Source organism: Triticum dicoccoides, chromosome 5A, assembly GCF_002162155.2.
Source record: "Triticum dicoccoides isolate Atlit2015 ecotype Zavitan chromosome 5A, WEW_v2.0, whole genome shotgun sequence".
Taxonomy (NCBI): Eukaryota; Viridiplantae; Streptophyta; class Magnoliopsida; order Poales; family Poaceae; genus Triticum; species Triticum dicoccoides.
The window spans coordinates 589944157-589953741 of record NC_041388.1 but is presented as its reverse complement, the minus strand read 5'-3'; the positions used below and the strand labels follow the sequence as shown (position 1 = coordinate 589953741).

At 47.0% G+C, this 9585-nt stretch overlaps 2 protein-coding genes across 3 annotated transcripts; one reads left to right on the top strand and one right to left on the bottom strand.

Moving 5' to 3' along the window:
• Nucleotides 1-22: 22 nt before the first annotated feature.
• On the top strand, nt 23-6096 carry LOC119303120. Of its 2 annotated transcripts, XM_037580208.1 has the most exons (8): nt 23-156; nt 254-720; nt 802-1035; nt 1990-2204; nt 2344-2516; nt 4119-4654; nt 4813-4885; nt 5362-5846. In XM_037580208.1, exons 2-8 carry the CDS (start codon nt 340-342, stop codon nt 5844-5846), a joined length of 2097 nt encoding a protein of 698 aa, XP_037436105.1. In that variant the 5' UTR covers nt 23-156; nt 254-339. The 2 variants fall into 2 exon arrangements, with proteins under 2 accessions (XP_037436105.1, XP_037436106.1); XM_037580209.1 differs by lacking the exon at nt 23-156 and having other exon boundaries at nt 340-720; nt 5362-6096.
• Nucleotides 6097-7751: 1655 nt separating this feature from the next.
• On the bottom strand, nt 7752-9336 carry LOC119303119. Its single transcript, XM_037580207.1, has 3 exons — nt 8574-9336; nt 8339-8491; nt 7752-8232 (listed from the first exon to the last, which is right to left on the bottom strand). The coding sequence occupies exons 1-3, from the start codon at nt 9297-9299 to the stop codon at nt 7966-7968; spliced, it is 1146 nt and encodes a 381-aa protein (XP_037436104.1). The 5' UTR covers nt 9300-9336; the 3' UTR covers nt 7752-7965.
• Between the last annotated feature and the right edge of the window lie 249 nt (nt 9337-9585).

The window sequence follows — 9585 nt, the reverse complement described above, 5'->3', positions numbered from 1 at the left end:
CCGCCGTGCCCTACATCCGCCGCCTTAGAGTCGCCCGCCGCCCGCCCCAATTCCGCCCGCCCGCCCGCCGACCGCCTCAGCCCCGCCCGCCCTCGCCGTTCCCGTTCTCTCCCGTTCTTCCTCGTCGGCGCGTCGCGTTCCTGCCGTCTATACCCCGTACGCGGTCCTTGTTCATTCGTTTCTTGGTGTGGGGTTTGATTTTATCCAGCGACCGGTTAATAAGTCCCACTGAACCTCACGACTTCTGTTTCAGCCGCTGCGCGCCCGGCACGCCGTCTAGATCCGCCCCTGGTGCCAGGGGTCGTCGGAGGGGTTCCGCTGGGGTCGGGACCTGGGGAGATGACCAGTATCTCCACCAACCAGTTCGGCTCCGGCGGCAGCAATGGAGGGTCTGCCTCCAGGCCGCACGGCAGGGATATGGTGATTTGGACCGAGGAGATGAACGAGTATCTCATCGATGCGCTCATGCACCAGCAGGACATTGGGAACAGGAGTGCCGAGGGCAGGTTCTTGACGGGCGCCTATGAAAGCGTCATCACCGGGGTCGGCGAGAGGTTCGGGGTGGTGATCGACAGGTCCAACATCAAGAACCGTCTCAAGCATGTCAAGGACATGTTCCATGAGTGCGAGAACCTTTTCGATAAGCAGAGCGGGATTAAATGGAACCCAGCGACCCGGAGGTTCCACGCCGACCCTCAAGTCTGGAGGGAATTCATTGAGGTCTGCGTGCCACCAATCAAATGTATATATGTGTTGCGTTTTGCTGACCTGATGTAATTTTTTTTTGCTGTGATCTTGTAGAGAAAGCCAGAAGCCAAGAAATGGATGACGAAGACTATTGACCATTACGATAGGTTATTGGAGTTATTTGGTAAGGATAGGGCACCTCCAGCTTCTGAGAACTCGAAAGGTCCTTCGAAAAAAAAGGCGCGAATAGAACCACCAAAGGATAGACCTCAACGTCAGCAGACGTCATCAAATGGCTTTGAGTTAGCAATCGTCCAAGGTTCAAATCAAGTAATGGATAAAAATGAGGTATCGATCCTTGAAGCTTAATAGTTTTCAACCAAATAGTGCATGTTATTTTGTTATGGTTGCTGATCAAAGCAAGCTTACCATGGTGTTGGTCGCAGTGCCTAACTTTAGGTTATCACTTTCTTAGGCAAACCACAAATGTTTGCTTCATCGGTAGATTTGTGGTCTACCATGTTTCCTTAGCGTTATGACCTGCATGTCTTAAATTCAGATGCCACTATTGTGTGACTTGTGATTCGGTTGCCGTAGTTAATATGGCAAGCCATGATTTGCCAAACAGCAAATGTGCCAAAGTTGGCTAGGACCGAGCAGGAGTTGAATCAGGGTCGTTTGCTCACTGGATGCTTATGGGAATATCAGAACATGGATAAATTGAAGCACAATAAGTTACGCCTTTTAGCTTTATGGTGTGACTTCTCTCATAATCTACATGTTCTTGTGCCATTCTGGTACAGTTGCCTGCTTGTACAACAAGTTGTTAATTTGTCAACCTATTTACCCGGGCAAGGTAGCTATCTGAATCGGCCTGTTTGTGTTTCTATATTTGAATATACTTGGTAATTAGGATTCTCCCATGGCACTTTCTATTTGTGAATGAGTTCGCCCTTTGCTCCTAGAAATGAAATTTCACCAGTATTGTTCGGCAGAGTGATACACTTACATAACCTTAAGGCCATGAATAACAACTTACTTGCTTCCATTGTATTTGTATTAATCTTAATGGAGTGAGTGTTATAGTATGTCTCAACTTTATATGGGGAAAAAGCTATTGTATTAAGAAATCCGAACCACCGTAAATATGTCCTAGTGGTAAATGAAATGGAACTTCCTTTTCTCCAATGTATGAATTTCAAGCATTTTCTTAACGTGATTTCTTGGGAAATGTATATCTTAATATCTCCTGAGTTAAGTAGAATTTGAGCTGTGCATTGATTAGATTCTTGTTTCTTTCAGCTGCCTGGTGCTGTGGTAGCAGAAAATAACATAATTGGGGAACTCGATTTATCAGAATTGTGCAAAAGCGAGAATGGCCTTGTTGCCATACCTGTTCATGGTAATGCATATGGCAAGGGTTTGCCCTATGCTCCTGAAAATTGGCCGTCTCCTGGAGATCAGTGGCAATGGAAAGTGGGGAGCAGAATTGCTGCAGGTGGGCACTGGGTGGACAGGTAAATGCTTTTATCAAGGCCTCAATAGGCCGAATTTTAATAGTCTTGCCCAAGCAAAAAATGCATAAATTTATAGAGGGTTAATTTCTCAATTTAGCTTTAGCATATTGACTTACGTTGTGGATTTAACTTTGTACAGATATCTTGCTCCACCCTCGCGTTTTCGTGATGCTACTGGTAAAAAGACGACATTCACAAGTAGACTAAAAGTTGGAGAGTTTATCAAGAGCAACTTTCCAGATGTTGATCCTAGCACATTTTTCTCTATGTTCATATGGAAGATCCCTGCTGCAGAAGGCGGGATTCATAGAGGTTAGACTTTAAAACCACTGTAGCGTGTAGCATCTAATGAGTAATGGGTGCTTCTGTAAATCAATACATATGATTTTTACCACTCCAGAGCAATTTCTTCCATGCTGTTCCTTTTTTTTAATGTTTGGCCACCTGTGTGACTTACTTTTGGAAGAAATTTAACTTGGTAGCACTAGTTACTATACATACCTGGGGTGCGAGGTTCTTTATTCTCTTTACTTGTATCTACTAAATAACTTCCTTGAATGTACACACTATTTACCTCGGTTCTTGTATGTCAGTATTAGCTTTTATTTTATATCTTTATGTTTTCGGTGGTTTGTTTCATAAGTGAAGTCCGTTGTTTTCCTGCAACTGTATACGGCTCTGTTACAACTAGCTTGTTGCAGCAGCTCCATCCTATGCATGTCCAGCCCATACTTCTATGCTTCATTGAATCTTCACCATTAACTTTGTTATTTACCACTTAGCGGACCTCTTACTAACAAGATAATCCATTGACACGACATTTGACTGTATATAAAGGATAACAACATGATTCGGCAACATTACCTATGGAATTACATGGGAAAGAATGAAGATAATGAGTATGAGGGTCACACAGACGTGTTGTTACGCATTCCACATCTGCAGTCGCTATTATGAATTGAATCTTCTTGTACAATTATCTCTATTGTGCAGCCTATTAGCTGTACCCATATAAATTTGACAACGGTCCTTTTTTTAGGTCTATGGCTAACCAGGAATTTCTTTAAGTTCAGTTAATTTTCAATAGATGCACATGTTTGATTTTATTATGTATGTGCATGTATCAGGATTAATTTTTATCCCATATTGTTTTTACATGTCTTGTTGGGCCCAGAAAATTACGAGGTGGCTGAGCTGGGCTTAAGTGGTTGCTGAGCTGTGTATATTTCAGCAATCTTTCCTCAGTGTGCACTTGACCTGGACCTGGGCTAGAGTCCTCATAGCCCTCTCCTTAGGCCCACCCTTGCTTGCCAACATGTCCACCCTGAGCGGTGGAGCCATTTGTCTGTATAACCTATCTCTTCCTCAAATCCTAAACCCTAGCCACCACTCTAATTCTTACATCTCCTTCCAGCCTACCACTTGTACTGATGGCTCCCTTCTCCTTCAACTTTGTGCGGCACCACCAATTGAAGCGGTGGCGCTTTCCGTCCGTCCCTCCCCTTGCGCAGAGCTCTGCTCGCGCCCTTGTCTTACCTATCACTCTCAACCCAAGTGACGGTGAGCTTTGTTCTCTTCATTCAAGCGGTGCTTTTCCCCCAATCCTAACTCAGATAAAAGGAAGCAAATCATTTCTCCTCATCCAGGACTGTCATTTAAACATAGCATCTGGATTAATCTTCTGCTTTACTTTTCTTTTTTAGTTTTCTTCATATGTAACCTGGAGAATGCGCGAGGATTTGTCTAGTAACGTAGTGGCATGACATAAGGGGGAAAACAGTTTCTTCATTTGATAGGCTGATTCGTCTGTCTTGATGCTAAAAAAAAAGAAGCATCATTGCATTTGCATATTTGCTGTTATGTCAATGTAGATTGTTCATTTTGTGCAGTTCTGTAACACCTTAATGTGTGCAGGAGCTCTTCAAGTGGAACGCGTTGAACCTGAAGATGGCCTGGCGGATCCTGATGGACCATGCAAGGCTCGGAATAAGGCGTGCAATCTTGGGAAAGAAGGGTTTATTGAATCATCACCAGCAGGGAATTGTGACATCTGCTGCGTACATCCTGATTTCTGTCGTACATGCTGTTGCATTCTCTGTGGCAAGGCTGTTAACAATTCCTTTGAAGGTTATAGTTACATCAAGTGTGAGGCAGTTGTGGCAGAGAACTACATCTGTGGGCATCTTGCCCACCTTGACTGTGCTCTGAGGATTTTCATGGCTGGAACTGTTGGAGGAAGCATCGGGTTGGATGTGCAATATTACTGCAGGCGGTGTGACAACAAAACTAACCTGATGATGCATGTGGAGAAACTGCTGGAAACATGTCGCTCTCTTGGATCGAAGAGTGAGGTTGAGCCAATCCTTAATATGGGCTTGTGCATCTTGCGTGGTTCAAGACAATTGCAAGCGAAAAGTTTGGAGGACTATATGGCATCAGTGATGGAAAAGGTGAGTGATGTATTTTATTAGATCTCAGTAGGATAGTTAGGTACCATGGTTTGGTTAGTACTAGCACTCCTCTGATTGGTGCTAATACTGCGCATGGGTGTACAACTTTGTTTTCAGTAGTCCAAGACTATGGTTTGATAGTGTATTGTTTAATGCAGGTGAATAATGGGGTTGATCTTGCTGAAGTATGGAATATGGAGGACGGTGATGGCATGCCAATACTGAATGCAGGTAAACTTTATTGTTTAGTGCAATTAAGAGAACTTTGAGGGCGAAATGTTTTTGTGGGATTTCAGATAATCATAAAAGGTCCCAACCTAGTTGTAATGGTTAGGACATCTGGTGTTCAATGTAATTCCAATAAACCAAAACTCTGTAGATTATGCAGAAATTGTAGGATCATGATATTCAAACCCATCTGAGGTTTTGCCTACACGCACCATATTTTACTATGGACAAGTAATGCTTTGGTAGCTTATGTAAGTTGTAACTTGCCGATTTTAGTATTTTCTGTCATACCTGTTCTTTCTTCTTTGATGTAGAAATGATTTAACCTCTATGTTTATTGTAATCTTCAACAACCTCAATTATGACATGTGTCAGAACGTTGTAGAACTCAAAGAACAGTTTGTATCTCTGGTGTTCTGCAGTTGTTGCTTCACACATTGCTTGTCCATAACTGGGTTCTTTTCTTATGGCTCATGCAGAAGAAAGTTCCCCACCTATTGCTGGTGTCACAGTGCTAGGGGCTGAGCCACAGTACCCATATCTGACTGATCCAATGATTGATAATGAGCTGCAGAAGGCTGCCGAAAGTGTTCCAATTTTCATTACTGGTGATCACACTGGGATGTCTCTCAAATTTGAGGATGAGATAGATAATTCCCTTCTAGAACTGAAGAGATCTCAGGAAGCAGAATACAGGCTGGCAGAGCAGAAGCTTTATTCTCAGAAAGATTATATCCTCAGTCTGTATCGGCAGCTTGAGTCAGACAGGTCCCAGCTTGCAGATCCTAACCCCGTATCCGATATCTCAAGCTACAGCGTGCTTCTCTCCAACATTACTAACCGAGTGGAGCATGTGAAGCGCGAGGAGGAGAAGTTCCAGACCATGCTCAAAATCTCCAATGGATTCCGGAAAGCACCGGCGAACATCAAGGAGCACTTTGGGTTGCCGCCACCTGCGGAGTAGCTCGAAGTTTGACTAGCTTGAACTTAGATACCATAGTTTACCCTGAACTGTACATTGGGTATGTTGTCTCTTGTGCTGTTGTACTGTTGTATACCTGTCTCCGACAAGGTGCTGCTCTCTCCAGGGCGCACCGTCAGGCTGCTGTTCTAGGAAGAGTCCCCCAACATCTGAATTGCCAGTTCCAGACTTTAATCGTACATTCTGTCCAGTGATGATTCTGCTGGTAATTTGTGTTTATTCTGTGATTTTCCGACAAGATAGCACCACCATGTTACAGGTTGCTGCTGTCGCAACTGCGAGATTGGGAAAATTTGGCGACCTGGAAAAGGGGAGGCTATTTTTTCTGCATCATGCAGTTGCAACAGCAGCAACCTGGGAAAGGGAGGCTATAACCAGAAAAACACTGCTGCATTTTGTTGTTTCAGTTGCGAGTTCCCGTGATGTTTATCTTGGAATTGTAGTTATGTAGGATTCATTCATGTAGCTGCTGTGATACGAGATTTTGATGCATCTCCTAATAGTATTAGTATATGTTTGGGGTAACGTTTAGAAGGCCTCACTCCTATGGCATGTAGGAACGGATTTGCTCAAACAAACCACACAATTTGTTTTTGACAGTGTTTATTCCTCAAATGTTAATCATATTGTTTACAAGAACATGAGAAATGAAATCAGTGATTGAATCATCCCATAAAGTGGAAGATCTAGTGCTAAAAGAGTTTTTCGCTAAGCTATCGGCAGCCTCATTCGCTTCCCTGAAGCAGTGAGTAAAGGAAACATTAGCAAATTCCATTGCAAGCTGCTTACACTCCAAAATGATCACCAGTCAACATAACGCCCACAGCACACATACAATCCGACTCCACAACCAATCTACTGCATCCAATATTTGCTGCCAGAATAAGCCTGTTCCTGATTGCAGTCATCAGGTGTGTTCAATTGCTAGGGCACCGGAGATTTAGCAAGATTTTGTAAAGTTTAGGCAGCCAAAAGTTGCTAGCAAATGGACGCAGATGTTTAGGCCCCATTGGAACAAAGGAATTAACATCAATTTTCTTTAGGATTATAAACATGAGGAAATTTTTCCCCTAGAGGCATTTGGATCATAGGAACGATGCTCATACTAGTCTTTATGTTCCCATTTGACACTGTCATCCTTCGCGTAAACCATGTTTTCTATCCAAACCAGGTTTCCTGATTTTCGATCCGCAAAGGCCTCGAGGCGTTGTTTCAGATGAAAATAGCTTCTCCCCTCCCAATTCGGTAATTTATAGTAAGGTATTGGAGTTGTTTCAGGCGTTGTTTCAGATGAAAAAAGTTTCAGAAGATATATCTAATGTAGATGGTGATTGATAGAGCAATTCTTGCTCATAAGTTGCTGTATGAGCATTGTGCCTAACATAAAGCTTGTGGTTGGTAGTAAAACATATTTTATTATTATTTTGAGATAGAGTTTGATCCTCAACTATTTCTCAAGATGTATTCTTTTTAGATAATGGCTATTGCCCGGCCTTAGATTGAGGCCCTCAGATTCAAGATTCGAGAAATACTCCATCCTCATCAAAATATAAGACGAAAAAAAAATCTTATTAGGGCACCTATTCAAGATTCGATCCTCAACTATTGCTCGCGATATCTTCTTACAAAGTTTTGTTAGGGCATCTATGACTGATGTTGAAGAATCAGCGGATGAGTTGTGGTTAGGGGTGAAATGCCACTCGAGCCGGGAGCTAGTTGGTTCTCCCCGAAATGCGTTGAGGCGCAGCAAAAACCTCTGAAATTCCAATGGGATTTTGGAAGAAAACTGTAGTTCTTGGTCACATACCACTGTATATCTTGTGGTTTTCTGTTCCAGTGTTTTTTTAATTCCTATATTCCAAACATGACCAAAGCGTGTCTGAGCGATGCCAGTAAAATTCCCTGAAATTTTACCAGATTGTATGTTCCAAACATTATGCATTCATACTAGAGGTACTGTGATCAGCCACAGATCAGGGAGCAATCCGATGAAATAGCAGACAGCAGACATCACTACAACCATAAGAAGACGGGATATCCCTACAAATCTCACAGGAAATGAGATGAACCAACCTAAAGCTAAAATCACCCTGGCTGCAGATCAAGTCGGCTTCGCCTGGATCCCGCCGCCGTAGAACCGCTTCTTGGCCAACTTCTGCCGCGCCCGTTTCGCCATAGTCGAGCACCTGGACGCCAGCAGCTCCACCGTGGCCGGCAGCAGCCGTGTGCCCTCGAACAGCACGCTCCTCTGGTACTCCAGCACCCACGTCTCTGGTTCCAGCAGCACCGCCGCTGCCCTCCGGCCCCGGTAGCTCCAGGAGCTCCCGTTGCTCGCCCTCACCGTCGGCAATACGCTCCCGTCAGACCACTGCAAACAGATACCGGACGGACATGGATTTCAGTTATCTGATGCTGGTGGTTCGGGTGATGAAGTAATCTTGGCATTGATAGTGGACATTCTGAATGTCGATTACCTCCGTGACCTTGCCGGAGAGGATGGTGATGTGCCGTGTGGAGAGCGTAGACGGGAGCAGGCCGGAGGTCCGGAGAGGGCTCCCCCAGACGCTGACCTCCTCTGCCGCCGACTTGTATAGCGAGCAGCGCCAGTGGAACAAATGCTGATCATTCTGAAAGAAAAGAATTCGTCAGTGAAGAACCGTCTCTGCAGCCAAGAGCAAATTAGTTGACTGACACGCAAGAACGGCGAACCTGCTGGAGTCGCCAGACGGAATCCTTGGAGCTGCAGTTGGAGATCCCGTCGGCGCCGACGAGCTGCCCGACCCCTCGCTCCAAGGAGCGCAGTTTGTGGCCCAGAGCTGCAGGCGCAAGGCGCGCCTCCTGGCCCATCCGCGCGACGGCGTCCGAAGACAGCTTGGGGCCGAACCCCCTGGCGGCGACCTCCGGGACGAGGCCCGTGTCCACCCACAGCAGGAGCAAGAACCCAAGAACCGTCAGCGCGTAGAGCGCCCAGTCGGGCGACGAGGACCTTCGGGCCTTGGCGGCCGCCGCCGCATCCCGCCTCGACTTGGCGGTGGAGCGCAGCGGCGGCGTCCACGGCTCGGTGACCGCGGACCCGGGCGTAGCGAGGAAGAGCGAGCGCGTCCCGGGCCTGCGGTCCCTTGCGGCGGCGGCGAAGCAGCGGCGCGCGGAGGCGGCCTCGGGCGGGAGGAGGTCCCGCGTGGCGTTGATGCTGGCGAGGCAGATCTCGCAGGCGCAGTTGGCGTCCTTGCGGCAGCCGGGGTAGTAGCCCCTGCCGCCGCCCTCGGCCCCGCGCGCCCAGGGGACGAGGTAGGCGGGCGGGGGCGTCCGCGCGGCGGGGTCGGAGTTGGAGGAGCAGGAGGAGGCGGTGGAGCCGGGCGTGACGGTGGTGGGGGTGGCGCTGGGGGAGGCGGATCTCCTCGCCATCGGGGTCGCCGCCCTCCCGGTCTCGTCCATGGATCGGGGTTGGGGGTGGGGCTGGGGTTGGTTTGGGGGGTGGGTTGGGGTTATGAGGGGAGGCGGCGGCGGCGGATTGGGGGCGGAGAGGGAGAGCGAAGGGTTCGAAATTTGAAGTGGATGGAGGGGAAGTGCCCGACGCCAACGGCTTCCGCGAGTAACGGTCGACCCGAGTTTCCTTATGTTCGATGTCGTGGCGCTGACAGGTGGGCCCTGTTGCCCCTTTTATTTTTTCTGGGTTGCGAACACGGGAGAGGAGATGCATCAAGAGGGTGCAGGATGCGGA

Coding starts and splice junctions, on each gene's coding strand:
- LOC119303120 (XM_037580209.1), top strand. CDS start 340: ATGACCAGTATCTCCACCAACCAGTTCGGCTCCGGCGGCAGCAATGGA. Junction 2,205..2,343: donor GGTGGGCACTGGGTGGACAG/GTAAATGCTTTT, acceptor AACTTTGTACAG/ATATCTTGCTCCACCCTCGC. Junction 4,655..4,812: donor TGGCATCAGTGATGGAAAAG/GTGAGTGATGTA, acceptor TGTTTAATGCAG/GTGAATAATGGGGTTGATCT.
- LOC119303119 (XM_037580207.1), bottom strand. CDS start 9,299: ATGGACGAGACCGGGAGGGCGGCGACCCCGATGGCGAGGAGATCCGCC. Junction 8,492..8,573: donor CCGTCTGGCGACTCCAGCAG/GTTCGCCGTTCT, acceptor CTTTTCTTTCAG/AATGATCAGCATTTGTTCCA. Junction 8,233..8,338: donor TCTCCGGCAAGGTCACGGAG/GTAATCGACATT, acceptor ATCTGTTTGCAG/TGGTCTGACGGGAGCGTATT.